General features: G+C 39.2%; 2 protein-coding genes across 12 annotated transcripts in view; both read left to right on the top strand.

Moving 5' to 3' along the window:
- The window catches only part of ptpn13 (protein tyrosine phosphatase non-receptor type 13), a 52,285-nt gene extending 35,975 nt beyond the window's left edge, over positions 1 to 16,310 (top strand). For 4 of the 10 annotated variants that reach the window (XM_051938648.1, XM_051938654.1, XM_051938652.1 and 1 more), the window contains exons 21-49: positions 413 to 502; positions 951 to 1,058; positions 1,173 to 1,304; positions 1,432 to 1,907; positions 2,367 to 2,498; positions 3,671 to 3,764; positions 3,860 to 3,945; positions 4,033 to 4,201; positions 6,420 to 6,634; positions 6,749 to 6,847; positions 6,945 to 7,327; positions 7,442 to 7,601; positions 7,742 to 7,897; positions 8,156 to 8,327; positions 8,475 to 8,685; positions 8,819 to 8,904; positions 8,983 to 9,044; positions 9,367 to 9,522; positions 10,641 to 10,806; positions 10,947 to 11,036; positions 11,496 to 11,602; positions 11,700 to 11,755; positions 11,844 to 11,944; positions 12,233 to 12,381; positions 12,464 to 12,554; positions 12,663 to 13,000; positions 13,344 to 13,559; positions 13,666 to 13,728; positions 15,650 to 16,310. In XM_051938648.1, coding sequence (XP_051794608.1) covers positions 413 to 502; positions 951 to 1,058; positions 1,173 to 1,304; positions 1,432 to 1,907; positions 2,367 to 2,498; positions 3,671 to 3,764; positions 3,860 to 3,945; positions 4,033 to 4,201; positions 6,420 to 6,634; positions 6,749 to 6,847; positions 6,945 to 7,327; positions 7,442 to 7,601; positions 7,742 to 7,897; positions 8,156 to 8,327; positions 8,475 to 8,685; positions 8,819 to 8,904; positions 8,983 to 9,044; positions 9,367 to 9,522; positions 10,641 to 10,806; positions 10,947 to 11,036; positions 11,496 to 11,602; positions 11,700 to 11,755; positions 11,844 to 11,944; positions 12,233 to 12,381; positions 12,464 to 12,554; positions 12,663 to 13,000; positions 13,344 to 13,559; positions 13,666 to 13,728; positions 15,650 to 15,727 — 4,442 coding nt within the window. In that variant the 3' untranslated portion in view covers positions 15,728 to 16,310. The remainder of the gene's footprint in view (positions 1 to 412; positions 503 to 950; positions 1,059 to 1,172; positions 1,305 to 1,431; positions 1,908 to 2,366; positions 2,499 to 3,670; positions 3,765 to 3,859; positions 3,946 to 4,032; positions 4,202 to 6,419; positions 6,635 to 6,748; positions 6,848 to 6,944; positions 7,328 to 7,441; positions 7,602 to 7,741; positions 7,898 to 8,155; positions 8,328 to 8,474; positions 8,686 to 8,818; positions 8,905 to 8,982; positions 9,045 to 9,366; positions 9,523 to 10,640; positions 10,807 to 10,946; positions 11,037 to 11,495; positions 11,603 to 11,699; positions 11,756 to 11,843; positions 11,945 to 12,232; positions 12,382 to 12,463; positions 12,555 to 12,662; positions 13,001 to 13,343; positions 13,560 to 13,665; positions 13,729 to 15,649) is intronic. The other 6 variants (XM_051938651.1, XM_051938657.1, XM_051938649.1 and 3 more) reach the window with 4 other exon arrangements.
- A 1,688-nt stretch (positions 16,311 to 17,998) lies between these two features.
- sdad1 (SDA1 domain containing 1) lies at positions 17,999 to 26,911 on the top strand. Of its 2 annotated transcripts, XM_022197727.2 has the most exons (22): positions 17,999 to 18,212; positions 18,340 to 18,444; positions 20,119 to 20,217; positions 20,322 to 20,432; positions 20,525 to 20,596; positions 20,693 to 20,793; positions 20,878 to 20,935; positions 21,028 to 21,102; positions 21,234 to 21,335; positions 21,434 to 21,503; positions 21,599 to 21,702; positions 22,304 to 22,361; positions 22,431 to 22,489; positions 22,577 to 22,653; positions 22,738 to 22,835; positions 22,970 to 23,046; positions 24,002 to 24,131; positions 24,264 to 24,355; positions 24,737 to 24,924; positions 25,049 to 25,133; positions 26,409 to 26,570; positions 26,668 to 26,911. In XM_022197727.2, exons 1-22 carry the CDS (start codon positions 18,123 to 18,125, stop codon positions 26,713 to 26,715), a joined length of 2,061 nt encoding a protein of 686 aa, XP_022053419.1. In that variant the 5' UTR covers positions 17,999 to 18,122; the 3' UTR covers positions 26,716 to 26,911. The 2 variants fall into 2 exon arrangements, with proteins under 2 accessions (XP_022053419.1, XP_051794537.1); XM_051938577.1 differs by lacking the exons at positions 25,049 to 25,133; positions 26,409 to 26,570; positions 26,668 to 26,911 and having other exon boundaries at positions 24,264 to 24,471; positions 24,737 to 24,861.
- Positions 26,912 to 27,515: the final 604 nt, after the last annotated feature.

A 27,515-nucleotide genomic window follows, 5' to 3' on the forward strand; every position in this document is an offset into this window, starting at 1 on the left:
GAACAGATATACAAACCAAAAATTGTGTTCTAAATCTGAATTATATAATGCAGAATTAAATCTGCCTTCTTACTGCCGCCTGCCTGTGGACCTTAACTCTGGCCTCAGTCCGACCATTTAATAGCTTCTTGCTTGGCACTAAACCCATTCCTTTTCATCCTAGCTTAGCCAATCTTTTCAGCCCCATTAGTCAACAGTGCTAAAGTGGGAGCCCTTCAGTACCACCCTATGCCTGCCTGGGATGATTAATTGTAACAGTGTAGATGTATTAAAGCTCTCAACCGCCTACTGCTTATCCCTGTTTACCCGAATTACAACAAAATATGCATCTGTCAGAGAAGACAGAGGAAATGTCATGTTTGGATTTATAGCAGTAAATATAAGAACTACCATGTGCTTTGTGTTGGAGCAGATTCGCTGAAGAAGAAGCTCAACGCATTGCCGTCCCCAGAGAGAGAAATCACAACTGTGCACCTGAAGAAAGATGTGAAATATGGTCTGGGTGAGGGAGTATATTAATTTTCATAAAATAACAACTCAATTTCACGCTGTCATTGCTGCCACGTTCCTGCTATCGGAGCTGACAAGTACTGTAAATTGCGTTTATAGCGTTTGTGTTCCCTGATGTATTGTGGTTGAGTGTGTGTATAGTTTTATGCAAAAGTTGAAGCACCCCTAGGCAAAGTTTGTGTGCTGTTGATTTATGAAGTGAAAAGAAATAATTACAACACCTTCAGCAAACTAAAATGCATTTCTTCAAATGTTAATGAGCTGTTACTTTTATTTCCTGAGCTTTGAAATAGTAATTGTAGTATAGTAACAGTAATTGTACCATGTGCAAAAGTTTCTGTTGAATCAGCAAAGTAATCTATGTAATTTGCCCTCAGGTGCTCAAACATTTGGTACAGCTGTACATAGTTATGTATTTAATGTTTATGTGTGTTCTCCAGGCTTTCAGGTTGTAGGAGGGGAGAACTCCGGCCGTACAGACCTCGGTACCATCGTTAGCTCCATCACTCCTGGGGGTCCGGCTGATGTCAATGGCTGCCTCAAACCTGGTAGGACTGCGTTTTGCAAGGATAGGTTTTTAATTTGTTTTTGTTTTTTACCTGCCCTGTAATGATGATTACTGGTTGCCGTTGCTGTGAGTGATAGTGTTAATGTTGATTCAGGTGACCGACTGATCTCTGTTAATGATCTGAAACTGGAAGGACTCTCTCACGCCACCACAGTTGATATCCTTCAGAATGCTCCTGATGATGTTAATCTGGTGGTGTCACAGCCCAAAGAGAGGCTCTACAAAGGTAAAGGCAGGGGTATGAGTGTAATTATTTTGTAGCTGTCTGTGCATTACAGCACGTCACTAGTGTTTTCTCTTACTTCTGAACCCACAGACTTACACTGCTGGTTTTTTTTTTCTTGTTTTGACAGAATCTTCTTCAGGCTATGTCCCCTACTCGGCCAAGTCTTCATTTAACTCTGCCAAGAGACGAGAACTAGAGCTTGATACCTCGTCAGAAGAGCGTGCAGGAACTGCAAGCCCCAGCCCTCCTCTCCACAGTGCTGGCACACTGTCATCCGCCTCCTCCCCAGTTCACCAGCATACCAACCTCAGTTCCCAGGACTGTAGGACAAGCAGTGTTACTAAAATTAACCAACCCCCTGCTAACGGAGTTCAGCAGTGTCTAGAGAGAGCTAAAGCTTCTGCTGCAGCTGCATCCATTTCCCAGCATCATGGACCAGAACCAAACATGGGTTTGGATCCAATGCCACCAGCTCTGCCACCCAAAACTAGAAAAGCTAAAGTTCTCGAAGCTCCCAAGGTTCCTGAGCATTCTGACTGGGGAGACTCAGACATGGACGAGGAGACTTATTCCAGTAGTCAAGAGAAAATGAAGCCCAAAAAGGTGTGGTCTTTGTGTTTATGAATTCATTGTTGTAAATGGGTTCTTTGCTGTTATGCGTTATCCTTTACAGTAGTTGTCCAATCTGGAGATTTATGAAATAAACCAAACTAAAACATTTTTTTTCTAGTGAAGCAAATAGAAATCAGCTGATGTTTACAGAACAGGATATGAATGGGTTTTTTTTTTTTTTTTTTTTACATAAACAAGCATTACATCTTATCCATTCGATGCTTGGCACAACTAACTGCTTGTTTGTAACCTTTGCCTGTCATTGCACTTACAATGCAAGGCCATTTGTACCTGCTTGCTGCATGATATCCCTCGAATGTATTATAGCATCTGCTTATTTTCTTCTCCGCATCACCAAGCTCAGCTTTTTCACTCCCCCTTAACGGCTGTTTCTTTCTGCATGTCCCAGCTTGTGATAATTCACCTTAATGCCCTGTTCTCTGTTTGCAGGAATACATCATGGAAAATTTAAATGGTAATGCCCCAGGGGTCAATAGTCTCCGTCCAGGAGAACTATTTGACATTGAGCTGTCCAAAAAAGACAGCAGCCTGGGCATAAGTGTCACGGTACTGTTCGGCAAGGTTTTCACCCTCTTTTTGTTTTGCCCCCTCCCCCTCCTCATTTTTCACCGTTGTTCCACTGTGTTTTATGTGGTTTGCTTTGGTTTGCTTTCCTAACGCTGTGTGTTGGAAGCTGTTGTGGTAATATTTTCCATCTAACTCTTCATGCATGTGATCTTTATCTCTTTTAATCAATATGGAATTGTAATAAATAATGAAGTCACGCAGTATCTTTAGTGTGCTTACAGTAAGGACCAGTAACTGTCTGAGCAGGATGGGTTAGAGACTTCTAATGGTTGCCTACTTCAGATGTCCAGTGACAGAGTGATTTACTTGAGTGCCACTAATATAATTTGTCTCTGAGGGATTGTGAACATTGATTGGCATGGGTTCATTTACTTTTATACCCTAATGCACAATAACACTTAACAACAAATCACTTCACTGTGTGTCCGATCAAATTTCTGTTTTTGGATTCAAGAGTTAGCATTGCGTTGTAATACATCAATACAAACAAAATAACCCCAAAATTATTAACTATTTAAAAGGGTCACAATCAAATGAACAGTGAATATTTACCACAGTGTTGTTGATCATTTAGAAATAACCCCCAAGTAATTTTGTCAATAACATCACAGTGGAAGATTTTTTCATTTAAAACTAAATCGTAATTGTGAAATGATAAGTGCTTTGTTTAACTGCTAGAAATTGTTACAAAAAAAACAAAGCACAAAGGAAAGTCATTGTGGTTTGTGGCATTTGAAGTTGAGCTTTCTGAAGATTTTTAAAGAAAATGCTGTCATCACAAAGTCTTACACACATCAGAAATGGCATCAACTACTCCACCTAAATCTATACCAGTCATTGTGCACTGTTAATAGGAGCATCAACTAAACTTCTATCCATCAAAAGATCCACTAACATCTAAACATAAACTTTGGTCTTGAATATTTTTGGGAAAGGGCTTTCAAATACTTTCTCTGGTGAAGTTTGGTTGATATTTTCTCCAAAGTAAGTGCAAAAAATGCCACTGTTACTCATAAAAAGCCACAGTTAAAAAAAAAAAAAAGCATTTATCATTTAGCAATTACATATGAAAAAATATCCACACCTCCCATCAACCCCCACAGATAATACACAATAAGCTCTTTTCTCTTTAACAAATTAGACTAAGAGTTGTGTTCATTTCTTAGGGTGGAGTCAACACAACTGTCCGACATGGAGGCATCTACGTCAAGGCCATTATACCGAAAGGTGCTGCTGAGCTTGATGGAAGGATAAAGAAAGGTAATTGCATACGATACATAAAGCAGAAGGAATAAACTTAATTTGCAGTCATATTTCATTTTTCGACATGACCATTCTGTCTGTCTTCTGCTCAGGTGATCGTGTGGTGGCCGTCAACGGAAAGAGTCTGGACGGAGCCACTCATCAACAAGCAGTAGAGGCTCTCAGAGACACCGGGCAGGTGAGGAATTGGCATCCGAGCAAAGATGCTGCTTAGTCGCTCCCCAGCTGGCCCCTGACATTAACAAAATGATCTTATGTGCTTCAGACGGTGCACTTGTTGCTGGAGAAGGGTCATCTGCCTGTAGACAGCGTCCATGCTCCCCTCACGCCTCAGTGCACTCCACCGTGCGCTGGCAGTGACCGCAATCAGGCCAAGAACAAAGAGCAGTCACTGGAGGTCAAAGAAAAGCCAGAGTACAGCTTTCTCACAAAAGGTGAGGACAGAGCGTGTCATGCTAATATGGATTCTTAAGCAGTGTGGTTTCAAGTTTTACAGGGTGTGGTAATCTACTTTAATACGCCCTAATGTGTCCATTAATCCTGTGAGTGGGCAGCGTGCCCCTTTCTAGCTCCGTATATTTTTAATTTGGTTGTAACACGGCTATTTCCCTTCATCCTGAGGCCATCCAATCCGGTGTAAATGTCGGCAGTGTTGGTAATGAAGAGAAACACTCATCATTACGCTGATTAATTAGGTCGTATATTCTTCAGCAGTGTTACACTAAGACCCTTTGTTCTGTTTAACAAAGTAACTAGCTGTTGGTAATCTCATTTGAAAGAAAATAAGCATGTGTGTACAAAACACACTGTTGCCTATTTAGAGCTGAGTAGGTGGTGAGGACGTGTATGACTTTACTAGAAGCAGACATTTGTTTTGTGTAACTGCTGAACAATAAATAGCCACAGCAGCTTCTGCAGAGTTATTCCAGTAATATTTACTCAAAAAAAACTATTTTGTTTGCCTGGTGCAGTAGAGTCTTTTTCTATTTGTTTGTATTAATATGTTATATTTACAAAGTCAGTGGAATCTTGAGCAAAAAAGAATTCATTTTTCCTGAAGCGCCACAAGTGGAAAAACAAACAAAAGCATAACAGTAATGGCTGTTGTGCAATGACTGTTCATTCACCCTTGTTGTGTTGTTATGCATTCTCATGTTGAAGTTGTAGGCTTATAGCTGATTGCATGGTATTTTATATTTCTGCAGTTGTTAAAGATCCCATAAGATGAAAACCCATTTTTATTGTGTTTTATGGTTGTTAGAAATTTGAAGAGGTAATAAAAAGCACTGTTAAGACATAAAGATGTTTTCTTCTGCCATTCCTCAAGTCCCCACAACTATTTATCCTCCCAGTTTTATAGGCCAGTAGGGATTCAGCTCAGGTGCTATGTAAGACTTTATTATCTCTGCTGCTGTCAATCACAGATACAGACAGCAGGCTCCTCCTTAGGGGGCGGGAACAGCAGAAGTTAATCGGTTTTCAGATTAAAACAGCCGTAAAACCATCTTAGCAGTATTTTGAAAAAATCACACTGTGGGGGCATGGAACTTGAATTAAATTATTAGATTTTTACTTACTGTGACCCTCCAGGCCAAGGTCATAGATTGTGGAGAGCATACACATGGCCCACTAACTGGAAATATGTTTTACAATTGGATTTGTCTGGAAAAATGTGTATATTCTTTGTAAAACATGTCCAAGAGCCATAAAGTAAATATGAGGATAGGGAAGCTGTCCATGAGAGCTTCAGCAACTCTCTCATTCTTTGAAAGATGATATACTGATTGTTTTCCCTATTCTGATATCAAAATCTGGTTGAAGCAGACTCTTCTAAGGCTGGGCTCACACTACAGCAGCTTACTCACGTGTCAACCCTTCCCCCAGTCACACGAGAAATTCACTTTTTGGTGTGACAGGTTTATAGATCCAGTTTAAAACCTCCAGGACAATGATAATATCCAGCTTGTTTGACATTTATCAGGATGGTTACGATTCTCACAGAAACGTTAGCTCAAAATGTGAACACTTAAAGTAAAATCTCACCTGCAGTTTTTGCTGAAGAACAAATAACCCATGTTGACTGCATCTTCCCAACTATTTTCTCATTCAGGCTTGCTTAGCCTTCTGCTTTTGGTTGGGTTTTCTTTGTTTCTTTGATCACTGCAGAGTATTATTGTTGTTACAGCAAGCTGTTGCACCACTGTCTTCATTTTGTTGACATCTGCTTCCATCTTGCTTCCATCTTCGGTCATGTGAAGTGGTTCACTGCTCCCTCTGGCTGAAAAATCTTATTCTGTCGTGTGTAATGCACTATTATTCTTTAAATCTTGTAGTGTGTGCATGAGATTAGAGGAAAGATTATCTGTGAAATGTTTCTTTGTGTGTGATGCAACCAGAGTCAAAGAACTTCTCTATAATTGGATTTTAGTATTGTCATACTGCTGTGCACCTATATTGGGTCTCGTATTTCTTTATTCTTTGATCTATCTATTATCTATGGCATGTGCAGAATCAAAAGGAGCCTTGTGCCTGCCACAGCATGTGTTAGCAGAGAGGCAGCCCCTGACAGGTTTCCACAGGGCTAACACATGTAGGCAGACTCATATTCACACTGTCCTGCTGGCCATTATTGAATATGCATATCTTCTACAGATAACGTGTTTGAGGTGTGCCTGCTGAAGAACACATCGGGGCTGGGCTTCAGTTTCAGTCGAGAGGAGAACGTCCCCGACGAACCGCCCGCCTCCAGCATGGTGCGGGTTAAAAAACTGTTTCCTGGCCAGCCAGCGGCAGAAAGTGGTCGCATCAGTGTGGGAGATGTCATCTTACGTGTCAATCAAACTCCCCTCAAAGGACTTTCACAACATGTACGTAATAGCTCTCCTGTTTACTGTGTCATAGCACGTATAAATGGAAATCAAGTTGTTTGATGCCATAATTCATTTCAAATTGCATGTTTCTTACCTTTTATGTGCACATAGGAGGTCATATCAGCGTTGCGAGGAACAGGACAGGAGGTGACTTTGCTCCTCTGTAGACCTGAGCGTGGTGTTCTTCCTGAAATGGACACTTCAGCTTTGGTGAGTCAGTAAATAAGGCTTTCTTTGTCCTTCTCTGCTGTACAGCTTTCAAGTAAATGGAAAAAATGTAAGTCAAACCTAATCTTTTCCTCCCTAGACACCCATGCCATCACCCAGAAAGGAGCCACTGACCCTTGTAGAGCCCAGCCTGAATTTAGGCAGAATGGCCTCTCCTCCAAGCTCACAAGGCAGCAGGAAGGCGGGTGCAGTGGAAGACGCCCTGGAGAGGCTGCTGCTCAAAAGTCCCGGGCGACACAACAGCTACAGCGACAGCACTGATGGGGACGAGGAGGTGGAAGAAGCTTTCAGCCCGAGCACGATGGAGCACAGCAGGCAGTCTTGGGAGCGGAGTGTTTACCAGACACCCAGCAGCAACCTGGGACTGGGACGCTACGACAGCACTGGTCAGCTGGACGAAAGCGTCCACTCAGCTTTCTATTCCCCAAACCTGTCGATGACTAGATCAGATCTCAGCAACAGGTACCTAATCTGATGATAAGTAGTGCTTCAACTGTAGCAGTTCGTTCTGTTTCATTCATATTATTACTGTGTTTTGCACAAACTCTGTCAAATAATTTTTCTTGGGTTGGGTAGGTGTCCTTCATCCCCTGTGGCAGCTGATCTGGAGTCATCCGGCCTGCCTATGCTGTCCTCCCCCTCTGCCCCAAGCCCAGACCCCCTGCCTCCTCCACTGCCTCTGCCCTTAAACCTCACTGTGTCTGGCAACGCACAGGACATGGAGGAATTCGTCCCGGTAAGAACTGAGGAAGGGAAGCTCTTGGGACAGAAAAGTGTGTAATCTAAGAAGGGGTTCTCCTAAAATGTGCATCTAAATTTTAAAGATTTTCCGGCACAAGTGAAATTCTTCCAACTGAGATTGTTCTTTGTTTTTAGGAAGTGGAGCTGAAGGTCTCTTTGACAAAGTCAGAAAAGGGGAGTCTTGGCTTCACCCTCACCAAAGGTAACGATCATGGATGCTACATCCATGACATCGTCCAGGATCCAGCCAAAGGAGATGGAAGGCTCAGGCCCGGGGACCGAATGATCACAGTACGAATTCATCCTATAATGCTGTATAAAGAAAAAGTTTTCATTTAAAGGAATATTTCAGCATTTTCTAAAATAAAACATGAGTGCTACTCTCATGTTGGCATATTAACTTTGGAGCTTGAACGTACAGTTGATTAGCTTTGCTTAATTAGCATAAAGACTGGAAATAGCTTGGCTCTGTGTCTTTTTTACTTTCCCACATTGTCAAAATATTCCTTTAAATCCCTAATGGATTAATCTTTTATTGTCGTTCTACAGGTGAACAACACAGATGTGAGCAGCATGGGCCACACTCAGGTGGTCAATCTTGTCCGTGCGGCCCCTCGTGTGGTTGACTTGGTGGTAGGGAGGATCCTCGAGGCTCCCAAACCCCCTATAGAAGCCCATCTGCTGCCCGACATTTGGTTCAAGAGCAACCAAGAACCACTGGGTAAGAAACAGCCCTCATTGCAAGATAAAACTTCCCTGGCATGTGTGAAATTCAGGCGCTGATATCTATCAAATCTCAAGTATTGCATCAGAAATGACGACTTTGAGTCAAATCTAAATAGTTTTTTGCTGCTTCTTCTGTCTGTAGGTTTGGTCCTAGACGGTGGTAGTGACAGTGTGTATCGGGTCCTATTTGTGAAAGACATCCTGCCTGGCTCATTAGCCTCTGAGGAGGGAAGCCTGAAGCCACTAGACTTAATCCACTACATCAGTGGAGCTCCCACTCAGGATCTGACGCTGAGCGAGAGCACGAGGCTGTTGGAACTCTCCCTCGGTGACCTCACACTCAAGGCCACAAGGTCATCTGCACTAACAAAGAGCGATGTGTTGTCTTTGTGGGATTTTTTGTGCTGACTTTGTTTTTTAACTCTGCATCATTAAATGTTCAAGATATGTGCCATAATCTGAACAGCTTTTTCTTCTACCTCACAGGGATGGAAAGCCGGTTTATCCCGAGCAGAGAAGTGTCTCTTTTCTCAACAACAACATCAGCCCCAAGGCTTCATCCAGCCTCAATGGTATGTTTCATACTTTAAACACATGTTCATTGTCTTTTATGTGTTCTGTGTTTGTCACGCAGTTGTTTTCTGTCTAAGGGTTCCTTAAAGGGGAAGACTCAAGAGATGCAGAGAGTTTGTCAGCGCTTTGCCCTTCAGAGGTGAATTTTTAAAAAATACACACATTTTTACTGTCTTGCTCTGTTATCCTCGTTGTGGTCTAAATTCTGTCTCTGTACCGGAATAAAAATGTTGGTTTTGTTTTAGTTTCTCGGACTAAATGACTGAAAAATATTAGTGGCATGTTAATGACAGATGATTACAGATGAGCTGTGGTTTGCTGTCATTGTTAATATGAAGCTTAATTTACATTAACATTAGCCTTCATCATGGTATTGGCTTTGTCTTTGCTGATTTTCTGCCAAACAGTTGTCTATTAAAGCTATGAAGATATGATTTTGCATTTGTTTGTTAAAAATGCAGGAGGAGATGATAAAGCTGGATCTGGAGAAGCCGCCGTCTGGAGGTCTGGGATTCTCCGTAATTGGAGGGGAAAGAGGGATATTTGTGAAATCCATCACACCAGGAGGAATAGCAGAGTCTTCAGGAAAGCTGCAAGTAGGAGACAGGCTGCTGAAAGTGAGTGCTCAGAATTTAATGTCATATTAATAACTGTAACTTGGCTTATTACTGACTGTTCATTTACTGCTTTACTCTTGCACACATTTCACTTAATGCCAATAAAATAACAAACGTCAAAAAACATTTTATCTTCCAGTTTTTGTTCATTTTTCACAGTAGGGCAGCGTGAATGTGTGTAAGCCCTACAGCCTGTAACCATGGTTGTAGATCCAAGCATTGATGCCAATTGTCCAAAACTTGAGGATATGGCAGATACTCAAAGCAAAATATCGCACTATTTCACTTACATGGAGGCTGAACCCACAAAGCTCATCTATAAAACATGTTTCACACATCTGTCTTAACAAAGCATGTCACTGACAGACATGCAGACTTGTACAAAGAATTTAAAGAGCGACAGGTTTACACATGCGTCGTGCCCTCAAGTTTACGTGAAACAAGTGTGACTGATTTTGTAACAAGTGAGCTTTTTCACCATCGACGTTTGATAAAGCAATTAACCAAAAGGCAAGAAATGCTGTTCAAGTTTAACGTTGCCTCACAAGCTGCTCAAAGTCAGACATTCACAAATGTACACATCCACAGCACCAGCTCTAAAGACCCACCCAGAGTGAAAGTAGGTGGTTCAAATGTGCACTAAAGTACTGCTGCTGTCTCTGTAGGGGTTTGATCTGTTCAAAACATCAGTGTGAAGTGAAGATGGAGAGATGTGAGCATGTAAAGAGCTGACCTTAATGAGGAGCTCCTACAGTTTGGGTGAAATGAAAATGTGTGAACACACTGCCAGAGAATGATTTGCCCCAGTTGGTTTATGACTTATTTTCACATCTTCCATTGCCTTGCATTGATGTTGTCAAAATGGTTTCATTTTTTCTGTTTTTTATGATGTTGATGTAATTATTTCAACTTCTGCATTGAAATATTTACAGACACTGTACCAAAGTCAGAATTTCAGTATCTTGACAGCACTAATAACGGTACATGTGCTAGCTTTCTTTTTGTCTCCTATATGTGCTAAAATACTGTGATTTAGTTTAAAAGGTGTCTAGGGATGTAAAACAATACACAACCCTGTCCTCTGGGTTTTATTGATGCCTTTTTTTAATATTTTGTAGGTGAATGAAGAGCTAATGACTGGTGTGTCCCACACCAAAGCTGTCACCACCATCCGTAAAGCTAAAGGCCCGGTACATCTTATTGTATCTAGACCGACAGACCAGAACCCAAACACATACCTGGCCTATCTACCCATCAACTCTGATAAGTGCAACGGGAACACAGGTATTAGCTGAGGCTTCGATGCATTTTTAAAAGTTTGTCCGGCAAATAGATTTTTCTTTATGAAGTTTAAATTAAAAATGAGATTGTGAGTTGCTGTTGTTCTGTTGAAATTTCACCTTCTCTCTGTGCAACAAACCCAGATCTGAGTGAGGACAGTGGAGTGAAGACTAAGCTGTGTACTCCACACGATGAGCTGAAATCTGGCAACATCCCTCCCATACCGCCAATAGGTAAAACATCGACTGAAAGCCTCAGTAGAAGTGTTGCATGTTAATGATTTTTTTCCAAACAAATTTAACAATTTGCCAACTTGCCCAACTAGACCACCACAGCCTCCAAAATAATTGGTTTTCCCACACTGAACCTCACAGAATTAAACAACAGGGCCATTACACGAATTGCAATCATGATAGAACAGGACATAACCCGTTGAGCACATACCTCACCCTGCTCCCCTTAGAACATAGGTACAGAACACTGAGATGCAGACGAGCACGACTAGGCAAAAGCCTGATCCCATCTATCATAGCAACCTCTAACAAAAGGCCAAGGTGAGCTGGCCAGAGTGAAAACGACACTTATATGATGAACACTGTTTTTGTACTGTTCTGTGGAATGGTGCTGTGGAAAAGAATTTCCCCCAGGGGTAATAAAGTCTAAATCTAAAGTGTCATTTCCATGTTTTACAGATTATGAAGATGGTCGACTTGAGCAGAAAAAGGAGACGGAGCAGAGTGCAGACCTTTCAGAAGACACAGACTGTGACGGCTCCTCTTTGCCTGAAGACTCTCCTGAGGTACAACTTAGTCCTTTTACTCGTGATAAAACAGTAAAACAACACCGTGGTTATATGTGAAGTTTTGTCTAAACGTACTTATTTTTCACATAATCAGAGTTCCCGGAAAGTGACGTGGCAAGAGGAGAGTGTTGACGATCCCATTAATGAGAAGTACGATTTTGCTTTGTGGGTATATTCCTACAATTAAGATCACACACGGTCTTAACTAAACATCTACTCACTGTTTCTGTTGAATCAGCAGCTATCTGCAGATGAGTGCTGGACAGCCAGAGGAGGATGAAATCACATGGGGAAGTGATGAGCTGCCTATTGAAAACATGAACTCCAGATCGAGACATGGTGAGACCAACTCTCTCTGAGCGCTAAGCTAGACTCAAATGACCAATAAAATGACAGGTGATTGAGGGTTATAGTTGGAGATGGTCCACCAGACCTAAATTTCATTATTAAATTTGGTGGTATACATGTACACAGCCCAGTCAAAACTTTCCTCCACTGTGTCAGTATTATAGTTTGGCTGTAATAAATACATACATTTATATATTATACATAGGATACATTACCCATAATATCCCAACAATTCATATTTCTAAATTATGATTGTGTCTCTATGTTGTCTTTGCACAGACGGACCAATCATCACAGAGGATGAACTGACCTCTTTGCCCCTCGTCAAAGTGGTTCCTGATGGCCAGTACACCGGCTCAAAGCTCAGCACTGTGGTCCGTATGATGAGGGGCCTTCTGGAGCAAAAAGTCCCATTGCAAGAGTTTGAAGTAAGGTTCACTGAATTTAAATGGCTTAGGATTAATTATGATTCTTTAGATTTTTATGAACATCTGTTTCCCTCCCCGGCAGAATCTTCAGAATCTCCAGCCACTGGATGACTGCCTAATCGGTCAGACGAAGGAGAACAAGAAGAAGAACCGCTACAAGAATATTGTTCCCTGTAAGACAAGCTACAAATCCGTCGTCCACTATGTGTGTTACATTTTATATAAAACAACTGGATAGAGAAATATTTTATATAAGTGAGTAACACGTGTGTATTTTCTAGTCGATACAACTCGAGTTGTGCTTGGCAAAGATGGCGGCTACATCAACGCCAACTTCATCAAGATGCCAGTGAAGGATGAGAACTTCATGTACATCGCCTGTCAGGGGCCCTTACCCACCACTCTGGGGGACTTTTGGCAAATGGTCTGGGAGCAGAAGTCGAATGTGATCGCTATGATGACCCAGGAGGTGGAGGGGGGCAAAGTGAAATGTCAGCGATACTGGCCAGACACACCGAGGACAGCGGAGATGGTCGACGACAGGCTGCAGATAACGCTGATCAAAGACCAGTATCTGGACAACTTTGTCATCCGACTCATTGAAGTCAAAGATGTCCAGGTGAATTTTATTAAGATTTTATCCTCATTTTCTTACGATAGTTTAAAGGTCCCATATTGTGTCACTTTTCAGCAAATTACTGAAAAAGGTAACTAATTTTGTCATAGCTGCACAAACACCTGTTTTAGCCTTGTTCTAAACAGGATGGTTCAGTGCCTTTAGCTTTAAAAGTAGCTGAGCTGCAGAGCTGTTGTTTTTCACTCGTATGTTGGAAGTTTGTCAGACAACGTTCTGGTTGTCAAATCAGTAGTTTGGTGGGGCAGACTGGAAAAGACTCTGAAGTGATTGGGGTAAAAGCATAGCCTTAATGAGCTGCGTTTCATAAGAGTTTCTCTGTTTCCAGACTAATGAAACCCAGTTTGTAACTCACCTTAACTACACCGGATGGCCCGACCACGGAACGCCGTCACAACCTGAGCAGCTGCTAACGTTTATTTCCTACATGAGACACGTTCATCGATCGGGGCCGATAATCACACACTGCAGCGCCGGCATCGGTCGGTCAGGGACCCTCATCTGTATAGATGTCGTGCTGGGCCTCATCAGTAAAGATGCTGATGTAAGGATTCACCTTTTTATAGCTTGAATAAGTTATGAGGAAGCTTCTGTTGCTTTTTTTCTTTCTGTTTCAGTCTGACCACAGTCTAATAAATGTGTTTCTGCAGTTTGATATTTCAGATGTTGTAAGGAACATGAGACTTCAGAGACAGGGAATGGTCCAGACAGAGGTGAGTTTTATTATTATTTTTATTTTTTCTTTATTTGTGCAGCACAGTGCGTATTAACATATGATCTCATAATAGTTTACATAAGGTTGCAGTAAATATGGCGGATTTAGCACAAGGCTAATTTTCATCTGTTGTCCCACACATAAAAGAAGAAAATGAAAAATAAATAAAAAATACAGCATTACAGACGTATAAAAAAACAATATAGTAAAACAAACTGACTGGGTTAAACCCAGTTTTAGAGAAGTGCTTTCAAGGAACAGCCTGTCAAAGTGCATATAGTTAAAGAGCCTGTTTTTAAAATATCTGAATTTAACCCCTTAAGCTTCAGTGTATCGCCGGCGGTACACCTACTAATTTGCATAGGAATTTCAAGAATGTCCGACGGCTGCAAACACGATTATACAAACACTATACGCCGATGGAAAGCTTAGATTCTCATGAATCCGCCGGTATAAACCACTTTCAGATGCGATTACCACAGCGAGTGAGAAAAACACATTTGTCCGACAAAAACAAATATTCATCCATCCGTTCTCTATACACGGCTTCAACGCACACAGCGCAACTCACATTTCCGGGTTTATTATTACACACAAAAAAAAAGATTCCACAAAAAACGGCCATAATCCAACCTTTTACATCCAGATGACACAAGCCAGTAAACTATTTTATCCAAAACATGTCCTGAAGTCGGTATAAAATCCCCGAATCGGTCATTTTCAAGGAAATGCACCTCGCATGCCCGTCCAATATTCCCTGTATTTTTCGTAATTTTTTTTATTTAAAAATAGAATATTAGCGATTTTTTTGTACTGAAAACGGCTGGAATTGACTGAAGCTTAAAGGGTTAAAGTGCCTGAATTCCACAATGTTCACGTTTGATTGTCATTCAGCCATGTCTTCTACTGTCTCTTAAAACTGACAAAAGTGGAGCTTTCTCGGATAGCTGTAGGTAAAATGTTCCAGTTTGTGCAACCTTTAACCCTCCTGTTGTCCTCATTTACAGGCACCAAAAAATGTTGTTTTGTTGTCTGAAAAAAATCCAAAAATTCAGCAAAAAAATTCTCCAAATTTCTGAAAATTTGCAAAACCCTCAAAAATAAAATTCTAATTATTCCTTAAAAATGTCCCTTAATAATTTTATTTTTTAAATCCCCCAAATTCATTTAGAAAATTCGTGTAAATATTTTTTTTAAAAATGAGTAAAAATCTTCCAAAAAAATCCTAAAAATATCTGAAGTGATTACATATATATATATATATATATATATATATATATATATATATATATATATATATATATGTAAAGTAAAACTTCTAATATTTTCTTTAAGAACATTCACAAAAAATGAACCAAAATCCAGCAAATTTCACTGGATTTTGGTTGATTTTTATATGAATGTTCTTAAACATTTTTAACATTTCTATTTTCCACCAAAAAATGTTCAAAGATTTCCCAAAAATGTTGAAAATGTGGACATCAGAAGATTCACTGTGAAAATATATTTTTTTCCACATTTTCAAACTTTAAAACGGGTTCATTTGACCCACAGGACGATACAAGGGCTAATAGACAAGGCTACCAAAGATACCATTTTTCTTTTTTGATAAAATCCCCCAGAGCTGGTGGGGCCGTCCCATTCATAGACTTATAGATTAAACAAGCACTTTTAAATGATTTGAAGCTCTTAAAGGTTAGGAATTGATATTGCACAACAATGAAACGACCGCAGCTTTTTGTCAAACACCTTAATGGCTTTTTATAAAGCTGTTCCGTAGGTTTTAGAGCAGCGACACTAGCAAACAACCAGGTTGTGAAGCAGTATTCAATGTAATGCAGTGTTTAGTAGTTTAACTCGAGTATCCTGAGATGATTTCTCACATATTTCCCCTTTTCTTGTTTTTTTTTTCTTCACAGGACCAGTATATTTTCTGCTATCAAGTGATCCTTTATGTCCTCCGATGCCTCCAAGCAGAGGAAAATATCTCAGGATAGTAGAAAGCACATGTGGCCGTCATGTAGAGGATCGGTGACTGTTTCACGAGAGCGAAAACGGCAACAACGAGAGCTGACACAGGCAGAAATTGCCAAATTACATTACACGTTTTTATAATGCCTTGAAATATTCGGTTCCTTGAGAGTAAATCCTTAAAGAAGTCTATATTTTTATGTTTGCTTTTTGAGTTCTCTCTCTCTGGCTGCTACTCCCTTTTAATGCATTTATGAGAACTGCTGATTGTATTTCTTATCGTCACCTACAAGAGAACACTAATGTTTTTTTTTTCTTCTCCAGATTCTTGGATATTCAAAAGTAATTATGAAATGATCAATGATTTCATATTTTATGTGGAGCGATATTGTGTATTTTGAGTCCTATTTTGATGCTGGAACATGCCTTGACAGAATACTATGTCAGTATTTGCTATGTAAATCTGTTATACAGTAAGTGCTCACTGCCTGAGGTAAATGAGGAAATTAAAAGTGTACATATTCATCTCCTGATAATTCAACTGGATACATTTTAAATGTTATGTAGAGGAAAAGTTCATTTAAAAAAGAATAAAATATTCTCTTTGTCCGTTGTTGTTTTATCGCATATTCCATTTTAGCTCACTGAGTGTTTGTCAACCTTTTTGGTTTATTGAGTTCAATAAGCTTATTTTATAGACGCTTTAGCTTAAAGCAGCTTTTCCAAATGTGCTGTTGAACAAAATGAGGAAAAGAAAAGCTGCAACTCGTCCACTTGTACGGCTGTGGATAGAAAAGATCTACATGTACACTGTAGAAGTTGCTCCACTGTAACACAATAATGACATTGATCAGTTGTGATTAAACAAAAAAACAAACTGCAACCTCACAATTAATCATACAAGTGAATCAATAATTGACACAATTAGTCTCTAAATTGGAACCTTCACATTGTATTTATTGCATTTAAATTTATAATTTAAAGTCATGTAATTTGTCTAAATTTCCTGTTTGAATTAACCCTCCTGTTGTCCTCATTTACGGGCACCAAAAAATTTTGTTTCCTTGTCTGAAAAGATCCAAAAATTCAGCAAAAAATTCCACAAATTTCTGAAAATTTCCAAAACCTTCAGGAAGAAAGTTCCAATAATTCCTTAAAAAATTCCCATACAAGGTTTTTTTTAACCCCCCCAAAATTGGCAAGAAAATTCTTGTAAATATTTTCAAAAAATTATTAAAAATCTTCCCAGAAAATCCTAAAAATATCGAAGGCGATTACATATATCAGTAAAATTTCTAATATTTTCTTTAAGAATATTTTTAACATTTCTTTTTTTTTCCACCAAAAAATGTTTAAAAATTTCCCAAAAATGTTGAAAATGTGGACATCAGAAGTTTCACTGTAAAAATATATTTTTCCCCACATTTTCAAACTTTAAATATGGTCAGTTTTGACCTGCAGGATGGCACGAGGGTTAAAAATGTAACTGGCTGCAAATACTAAAGCACTTCTACACAGGTGGAAAAAAGTTTTCGGACACCCTTAAAATTTTACACAATCTCAGATATTATCATGAAATATTTGTGGAAAAATCTTTTTTTGTGTTTCAAAAGTTGTGGCTGCATTAGACAGACACACAGAAATGCAAATGTTTTTTTATGTTGTTTGTTGATTGTTTACAAGAAGAACTAACAAAACTAAATTCTGCCAAAATGGCCCAACACTCAGAATTTCTTATTTTTATGGATCCAATCAATTTTAAGTTTTTAATGGCTTATTTAAGGATTTGTTTAGTGTGATGGCCATGATTGTACTAAAATATAATAATATACATGCAAATGTATGAGTTGTCTGAAACTTTTTCCCCTCTGTAGCAGGTGTTCTAGCAGAGATGACTTGTCTTATACAAGTTTCACCACCATGTGGCGCCAAATTCCAGTATTCTATGATTATGAAACGACTCTGGAAGCACTGCCATGAGTTCTGACGTTTTATATGATCATTTCAGACTTTATCAGCTGTTCAGTTCCTCAGCCACACAAAATAAACCTTATATTGCTCAATATATTGGATAGAATTTTTATGGTTACTCGCAGATTGCTGAAGACATCCAGACTTTTCATAATCACAGAGACACGGTTGTTTCAAGTTGAGTTAAATTTGGGCTGCATGTGTCCCCCGAACTAAAATGAGTCTGACACCCTTGGACGAAGATAAATATTAAACACGTTGATCCACACTCCACCAGCTGGTGGCGGTAAAACACCAACTCGTATACAAACCGACAACAACCTCCAAAGAAGAAGAAGAAGAAGAAGAAGAAGAAGAGTAATGGCAGCGTACACATGTACCACGTTTACTGTGTAAAAAGTAGATTTTTATATTATTTTTCAAAACTTAACGGCAAAATAATCTCTCACAATGTCCGGGAGACAAAGCAACAAACTACCAAACAACCTGCCACAACTTCAGAATCTCATAAAACGAGACCCTCAGTCGTACGTGGATGAGGTACGTGTTGCTAGCTAGCACTGCTAATGTTGTTAGCTAGAGCTGTTGTTAGCCGCCAGACTTGGTGTCAATCAGTTTAAAAATACTGCAGCTGTAAGTTTAGGGGTTTGTGTTGTTCTTTCCTCAGTTTCTGCAGCAGTACCGACATTACCAGTCCAATGTTCAGATCTTCAAACTTCAGCCGGACAAACCGAACAAGGAGCTGGCAGAACTGGTCATGTTCCTGGCTCAGGTACCAGAATCACTGTGTAGTCAGTCTGTGTTTTTACAGAACACCAATATAATGCTGACATGTGGTAGACCTCACATGAACATACAAGCATTAGACATTTTGTATTACAGGTGATTTGTTTGACTATTCGTTTTCTTTCTTTCTTTCTTTTTTACAAAAATGCATGTATAACAAAGTCAAACTCTCTGTTTCCACTATAATAATGATAATAGTAATAATAATAACAATAGTGCCTTTATTTATATAGCATCCTTAAGAACAGTGTTCACAAAGAGCACTCAATTCAAATAAGTAGTAAAAGTGATAATAAATTAAGCAAATAATTAGCTAGATTAACAATCATAACGAAGGAACTGGGCAGTTTAAAAATTAAAGAATAAGATTGAGGGTTAAAATTAGAAATCAAAAAAGTCAGAGAATTTAAAAAAAAATTAAAGACAACAGTGTGTCAGTACTGTACTTACTCATTGTTATTTCTCATCCCTGTACATATTGTTAACATTATTACTATTTCATTATTATTCTATTATTATTTTATCAACAAAATAAATGTAGAACAGCTCAGAAACTGTAAAAACACTGGAGAGGATGCAAAATTGGAAACATTCATGTCCAAAATGACACAAACTTGTGCAAAATGCACGTAGAAAATGGTCTGAAATTACACAGAACTGTCTACAATGGCATAAATCTGTACAAATTTGTTGAAATATTATTTTAAAGGCCCCAACAGTTGTTAATACATGTATATGAGAGGACACAAAAAGAAGAGCAAATACATGGAGATCCATTCAGCATGGAGAAGCTTCTTTCTACAGATGATGAGCACAGTAGAGAGGAAACATGTAGAACAAGAATATACAGAAAAATAATTTTCCATTTAGCCAAAGATGGATCTGCTAAACAGTGGTTTGAATGGGGTAAAATACTTATGCAATCACTAATTTGACCTTTTGATATTGTATATCTGTTGACATTATTTTGTTAAAATCTGTCTTCACTTTTTTTTTGTAAATGCTTGCTGACTGACTTAGACTCTCAAGATTCAGTGGAAATATTTGGAATAAATTTCTCAGAAGATAAGATAAAATAGGACTTTATTAATCCAGCAGTGGGGACATTTGCATTGCAAAATAGAAAAAGTAGAACAAAAATAAAAAACCTAACATCTAGTAGATAGTAGAATGATAATGAGGTGTAGGCAGACTGTTCTGCACAACGCTGTCATTGCAAGAGAAAGGCTTGGCTCTGTGAGGTTACCTGACTGTATCAACATGATGAGCTTTATGTTAAAATAAATGCAATGAAGGCTGGTTTGTATTGTTGCTGAGCTTTGTTTGTACACCTCTGCTGACTAAAAACACCGTGGAAGCTTCTGAACTCACATTAAAATAACCTTTCTGTCTGTAATAAATCCATAAGCTGTGTGTGTCTTGTATTGTGCAACAACAAACTCTTTCCCTTGTTCTGATGCTCCATGTTAAGCTCCACTCTGTTACATTAGTTTTGAGGACCAGCAATATGCAAAAGGTCTGCCTTAAACATTCACAGTAAGGAATAGGAGACTACAAGATGGACCAGAGCTTTGGTGCTGGTTTAACTGGGATACGCTGAATTTTTTTTTTTTGTTCTAAAATGGAAATAGATTGAAAGCAAACACGCTTCTTCTTCCAGGTTGGTCACTGCTACCTGCAGCAGCTGTCCACCTTCCCTCAGGAGCTGACTGAGTTACTCCTGAGTTACCACACGGTTGTAGAGCCAGACCTACGGATGGTGAGAATGTAGAAGCTTCCCTGCTCATATGTAGTCACTGCTTGCATCACTTTAGTTGCACAAATGACTCATAGTATTTATTGTGCATTTCTCTTTCTATTCAGACTTTCTGCAAAGCGTTGATTCTTCTGAGGAACAAAGATCTGATCGACCCGTCAGGCCTCCTGGAGCTCTTCTTTGAGCTGCTGCGATGTCACGACAAGCTGCTCAGGAAGGTTGGAGCACTCAGTCTGCGAATGTATACAGTGGAAACATTCTGTCTGTGTGATTACAGGATCCTGTATTTATTCCTTTTCTCTCCCCACAGACGCTGTACACACACATTGTTGCAGACATCAAAAACATCAACGCAAAGCACAAAAACAACAAGGTCAACACAGTAAGTACACATGTGTTATGTCCTTTGTGTTTGAGCGTCTGTCATGTTGTGTTGTTGATCACCACTCTGTCTGTGTTGTTTTGTTGTACTTTCCAGACGTTACAGAACTTCATGTACACGATGCTGAGAGACAGTAATCCAATTGCAGCAAAGATCTCTTTAGACGTGATGGTGGAGCTGTACAAGAGGAACATATGGCGAGTTGAAACTGAAAGAAGATTTTTAGAGCTCTTTAATTCTTAGATTCATAATTACTTAGATTGTGTTTTTGTTTGTTACAGGAATGATGCTAAAACAGTAAATGTCATCACCACAGCCTGCTTCTCAAAGGTGACAAAGGTGAGTTTTGTCAGTTGGAAAGCAGTACTTTGCTTCTTTTAATGAATACGTGGAATATATTTGTGTCCTCATCAGCCAGTCTCTGTTCTCAGATCCTTGTGGGCGGCCTTAAGTTCTTCCTGGGCAAAGATGAAGATGAGAAAAACGACAGCGATTCAGAATCTGAGGCAAGTACCAAACATAAAGTTGTTGAAGGAAGGATATTCAGCAGTATATTCTATGGTATAATACATTTAGGACTCAAGCAAATGTAGTTTAGATTTCTTGTGCTGCTTTTGTAAAGAAATGTATCTTTCAGAATGAGGGACCGTCAACGAGAGATTTGATGGTGAGATACTCCACTGGCAAGAAATCCACCAAAAACAAGAAGAAGATGGAAAAAGCTATGAAAGTCCTCAAGGTAACCGCTGCTGGAATTTCAGCAGAGGCAGGGCTCGTTTTACAACCGTGTTCGGATTAATTAGGATCATTGTTTTAACTCATGTTTCCTCTGTTCAGAAACACAAGAAAAAGAGGAAAGCAGAAGTGTTTAATTTCTCTGCAATTCATCTAATTCACGATCCTCAAGGTAAACTCACAAGTCCACTGCAACACAACAACAGCTACAGAAATGAGTTTTAGTTTTACAGAAATTTAAACTATCAAGCATCTCTTTTTGTTTAGATTTCTCAGAGAAACTCTTGAAGCAGTTGGAAGACTCTAAAGAGCGTTTCGAGGTGAAGATCATGATGATGGAGCTAATATCACGACTGGTTGGAATCCATGAAGTAGGTCACCAATCATGTTTTTTGGACACTTCTGTTGGTCACTCCATAGATCAGGGGTGTCAAACATGCGACCTGCAGGCCAAATCTGGCCCTCAAAGTGTAAAACTCTCAGAGAAGACATTAACTGCAGATTGTAAATTTATAAAACTATAAATTTAAAATAACTTCCAGACCATGACAAGTTGTTTTGATCATAAGGTGAAATACTAGATTAGATTGCTCATTGTTCTTTAGTCACTTGTGTCTCATTTTTGTAATATTTTGTCTTCTTTTTGTTGGGGTTTTTGTCAGATTTTTATCGTTTGTCTCATGTTGTTTTGCGTTTCGTTTTTGTCTAGCTTGTGTTTTTTTCCTTTGGCATCTTGTGTGGGGAACTACAGAGTGTTAAGTGGTTTTATTGTTGTGGCTCTTGGGTGTAAAATGATGTTGAATGGGCAGATTTAACGTTTCCTGTTTTAAAAGTACAATATTTCCACGTTTCTTGTTGTGGGCATCTGGTCTGTACGAGTCATGTAATGGATTCTGTGCAAATCTTACAGAAGATGGAAAGAGACATGTAATATTTTGTGGTTATTTAATCGGTGTTCTTTCCCTTCTGCAGCTCTTCCTCTTCAACTTCTATCCCTTCATCCAGAGGTTTCTTCAGCCCCATCAGAGAGGTAAAAATCACTGAATGTTATGTACAAGTCTGCTGATGAGACATTTTTAACTGTCTGACGTCTTTGCAGAGGTGACAAAGATTCTCCTGTGTGCTGCTCAGGCCTCCCACCAACTCGTCCCACCTGAGGTACATTACAGATTCACCCGGTACTGTGTTAAACAAAGTAGATTTAGCATCCCAGTGTAACGCTTGTTTATTCTCTGACACTTGCAGATTATTGAACCTGTGATCATGACCATCGCCAACAACTTTGTGACCGACAGGAACTCGGGAGAAGTCATGACTGTTGGGTGGGTTAATATGGAGGGAAATGCCAAAAATCTCCGAAATACAAACCTACACAATTCTTTATCGGTATTTTTTTTGTATTTCAGTATCAATGCCATCAAGGAGGTTGCAGGTCGTTGTCCACTCTCCATCAATGAAGACCTGCTGCAGGACCTGGCCCAGTACAAGACACACAAAGACAAGAGTAAGTGATTACTTGTTTTTTTTTTTTTTTTTGTGGATCTACCATGTTATTGTCAGAGTGTAGAATAGACTCATTTATTGGGTGTGTGTTGGTGCTGGAGCTTGTATTTAGATCTACGTGCTTCTGTATTTCAGATGTGATGATGTCTGCCAGAGGGCTCATCCAGCTGTTCAGGAATCTGAATCCACAGATGTTGCACAAAAAGGACCGGGTGAGTTCACTGTGAACCCTGTGTGAACTTTAAAGCGCTTATATAATATAAAATACCTTCAGATTTGACAGCATGTTTTGCGTAATAAACAGTATTTGGGGGGGGGGTGGCTTCACACATGGTAGATAAATCACATCACTGGGAAACTGCCTCAAGCCTTTGTTTGTTTTATCTATGATGATCCAATCAGCATCTCAAGTAGTAGTAAATTACGAACAATGTAAATACCGTGCATCTCTCAGTCTAGTTCACTCACGAAAACAGCCTTGAAATAATTCATTTTACATCTAATGAATACAAAACATGAAAGTTTAAAATGACATTATGACAGAATTTGCTTTTTTTAGCTATAATTACAGTTTTATAATTATTTTTTTCCCATTAAAAATAACTGAAATTGTCTGTCATCCATTTCCAGCTTAAGAGAACAGCAATAAACCCAAAAATCTAAAGGAAAAATTATATTTTTTTTGTCACTTCTCCCAACAAAGTTATAAAGTGCTTTGCAGAAAAATAATGGCAGATTAACCCTGTAAAACCCACTGTTGCACAAATACATCAGTTATATTTATTTTTCTTATTGTTTGCTATTATTTATACATATATATTTATATATATAATTTTTGCCTTTTTTCTATATTTAGGTTTATATATAAATATCATTTTTATTTATTACTTGTTTTATTTTTTGCTCATTTTTCATATTTGTGTTTATATATGTTTTTCCTGATTTTTTCTGTATCATATATAATAATCATCTATAATTTTTAATTTGTTTTTTTATTTAATTTTATATTTTTACACTCATTTTTTTCAATATTTGAGTCTTACAGGGTTAAATAAATCAGCCCATCCTTCCTCCCATAACATACTAAACATTCACAGACATTCTTCTGTTTCTAGAGTTGACAACAAATCTTCATCTGTATAATTGTAAACTGTCCTTGTTTTCCAGGGGAGACCCACCGAGGCATCAACAGAGGCCAAGATCAAGGACTACGGAGAGCTGGAGGCTAAAGACTACATCCCTGGAGCTGAAGTCCTGGAGGTGGAGGAGGAGAAGAAAGAAGGAGAGGAAGATGAAGGTGAGCTGCTGCTTTATTATTGAATCTGTAGGATGCTGTAACACACAATCTAATTTCACCCTGAACTCTCTGTGCGTATGTAGAAGTCGTTTATGATGAATCTGAGGCGTATTTTTCACATCGTTTCCACAGACGGCTGGGAGAGTGCCAGCATCAGTGATGACGATGAAGACGGGGAGTGGGTGGATGTTCACCACTCGTCTGATGAAGACACAGCAGAAGTGGTGAGAATGAAGATGCATAGTTTAGGACTAGGGGTTAAGGTTTGCCTTCCTCACATTTGTGCAAGAGCATGATGACCATTAGGTTGATTTGGGGCTTCTCTAGCTGACAGAAGAAGGTACTGCACTCACCTTTGTGGCTGAAAATGGTACTTTTTCTTTTCTTCTGGTGGAGAAGGAAAGATCCTGACTGAATTAAGAGGAAAAATTACTGCATTCAGTCACAGTTGCTGACAAAGTGCAAGGGCTGAGAAATGTCGTCATGCTGGTGCAACCAACTGACAAACTTGTTAGCGCTATTGCTACCAGTGGAAAAGTAAGTCTGCAGCCCTGATAGCTTGATAGATGGCTAAAAGCTAATTACTTTTCTGTATTTTCTGTCAGGCGGAGAAGCTTCAGAGTATCCCGGTGGAAGAAAGGAAAGCCAAGGCAGCAGCTGTCAGCGGCAGCAGACTCCTCACTCAGGACGACTTCAAAAAGATCCGTCTGGTCCAGATGGCCAAAGAGGTGAATGCAGCACCGGGAAAAAGCCAGAAGAGGAAACATGTGGACGAAGACGAGAGTGACAACGAGTGAGAGCGCTATTTGAACCTAGAACACCACTTTTTTTAATCATTTACGAAGATTGGTTTGTCTGTAGAACGTTCTGTGTGAAATACTTCTCTTCTAATTGTGTGATTTCTTATTTTTCCTCAGAGGGGAGCTGCTGACTCTGAGGAACATTGAGAAGCTGCACAAGAAACCAAAAGCAGACAAAGAGACACGACTGGCAACGGCAATGGTAAAATCCTACACTAACTATATCGTGAATTAAAGAGTGCTGAAAGGTGACCAGTAGAGAGAATCATAGTTAACCAGCACTGACTCCAGACAGGACTTTGTGGGCAGTTTGTATGTTGCAGCAGTAAGTAGTGATGTGCAGCTCTAACAATAACGTTGTATTATTATCCATTATTAATCTACCAATTAGTTTTTTGACTCATAGACAAATCTGAGAGTTTGTGTTTCATTTGCTCTGGCAGAATACGTCTCTCTGTTTGTCCAGTAAGTGACAGATTTGAGACTTTGATTGGGACAGAGGAACAATACTGTACTTTAGTCTTTTGTCATGTGTTTTTGTTGCTTTGGTTACTTGTATCCAATTATAGCCAGAGGAATTCTGGTCTGTGCTCACTAACGGCACCCTTTTGAATAGAAAATGAACCCGAGAGGTTCCAAACTAATTTGCATTTGTCTGGTGATGCCAGGCTATTGAATGTTATATATAATCTGCATGTCCAAAAAAATAAAGTCACCACTTGGATGTAACTAAGCAAATAGATAAAAGCTGTCCATTGGATAATTACTGCAGTGATGAACATGTTTCAGCTGCAACAACTTCTTTAACCGTAGCTGATGCAGTGAGGAGCTTCTCATTTCTTAAACAACCATGTTGGAAGACATATCCTGTGGTCATGGAAAGAATGTTAATCTGTATCACAAGGGTCAAATTATTGGCATCAAGCAAAGAAAACTAAGGAGATTTCTGAAACTACTAAAAAATCTTGTTAAAAACCGTCCAACGCATTATTGAAACCTGAAGGATAGTGGAGAACCATCATCTTTGAGGAACGAATGCAGTCAAACAAGCTCTTAGATGATAGGAAATCTACAGTAGAACTCACTACGGGGGGCGGGGCGAATATTAGGATCTCAGAATTAATATTCAGATACCTTCATCACGACCTAATATTCGGATATTCGGGTCCAGCCCTAAAATGCTATGACTTTGCAGAAGCTGAAACGATGCCATGGTGAATGTGTGTTGTTCTCAGAGTTTAAGGCGCTCTGCTGAAATGTTAGTGACCTTTTTTTGGGATGGGAAAGTAATATATGCACATTTTTCACTTGACATCATTGACATAATCAGGTTACCTGTAAGAGATTAATTGTACCGTCACTGAAGAAGGAACCACTTAGTGTTTTTGTAATCAATATAAATATATGTAGAATAGATGTTGATTGACTTTCTAATCGATCAGCTCATCATTCCACCTCTCGTGTTTGATTTTTCTAGGCGGGACGCACCGACAGGAAGGATTTCAGCAAAAGGCGGACCAAGCTGAACCCACATGCCAGCACCAGCAACAAGGAGAAGAGGAGGAAGAAGAACTTCATGATGATGAGGCACAGTGAGAACGTCAGAACTAAAGGCAAACGCTCCTTCAGAGAGAAACAGGTAACTCACCTTTAACCTGCATGTGACTGAGGTTTAACTGATTTTTATCAAATATAAGTGGTATTTAAATGTAAAATATTTTGTGTTTCATTTGTAGCTCGCTCTACGGGACGCCCTGCTGAAAAAGAGGAAGCAGTATAAGTAGGACACTTGGATAATGTGTTTTCTTCAAGCCGGCTGTCAGATGGCCAAATCTGGACTTTGACTGTGTCAAATAATATTGTACATCCTTTATGTTGCCTGTAAAACTTTAGGTATGTCATTGCATTGTTTCATCAGAGGAGCTGCATACATTTACACTGTTTTGAAATAAACCATCTTCAATAAATATGCATTTTTTTATTTCCAGGTAAGGCCTTGTTTTGATTTTGAATTATCTAGATCAGTGGTTCTCAACCCTGTTCCTCAGGACCCCATGTCCTGCATGTTTTAGATGCTTCTCTGCTCCAACACACCTGACTCAAATGATCAGCTCGTTATCAGGCTTCTGCAGAGGCTTGATAACGAGCTGATCATTTGAATCAGGTGTGTTGGAGCAGGGAAGCATCTAAAACATGCAGGACATGGGGTCCTGAGGAACAGGGTTGAGAACCACTGCTCTAGATGACTGGATATCATTTTAGACGTGTTTAAAGTCCAGTTAAGAGCACACAAGAAACAGCTTAAATTATTTGCAAAACATTACTTGTAAATATGTCACATGTTAGAGTACAAGCATAAAAAAAGGGTATAAAATCTGCTTCTGAACCAGGTGTGTTTGTTCTGAGCTAATTCCTTCCAAGCAAAACACATAAAACTGTACTTTAATATTTACACTAACTGCTTTAAACATTTCCAGGTGCATGATTGGCATCCATGGACTTGGACCTTGCTAATGTTATTGTGTTGCTACATCAGTCATTTAGATTAAGAATTCCTTTATGAGCATAAAATCAAGTCACATTC

The sequence above is a fragment of the Acanthochromis polyacanthus genome, chromosome 18 (assembly GCF_021347895.1).
Source record: "Acanthochromis polyacanthus isolate Apoly-LR-REF ecotype Palm Island chromosome 18, KAUST_Apoly_ChrSc, whole genome shotgun sequence".
In the NCBI taxonomy this organism is placed as follows: Eukaryota; Metazoa; Chordata; class Actinopteri; family Pomacentridae; genus Acanthochromis; species Acanthochromis polyacanthus.

What these genes read in the sequence shown, in the direction of transcription:
- sdad1 (XM_022197727.2), top strand. Translation starts at nt 18,123, where the DNA reads ATGTCCGGGAGACAAAGCAACAAACTACCAAACAACCTGCCACAACTT. An exon ending in CTCAGTCGTACGTGGATGAG is followed by an intron (nt 18,213 to 18,339) that starts GTACGTGTTGCT and finishes TTCTTTCCTCAG; the next exon opens with TTTCTGCAGCAGTACCGACA. An exon ending in TGGTCATGTTCCTGGCTCAG is followed by an intron (nt 18,445 to 20,118) that starts GTACCAGAATCA and finishes TTCTTCTTCCAG; the next exon opens with GTTGGTCACTGCTACCTGCA.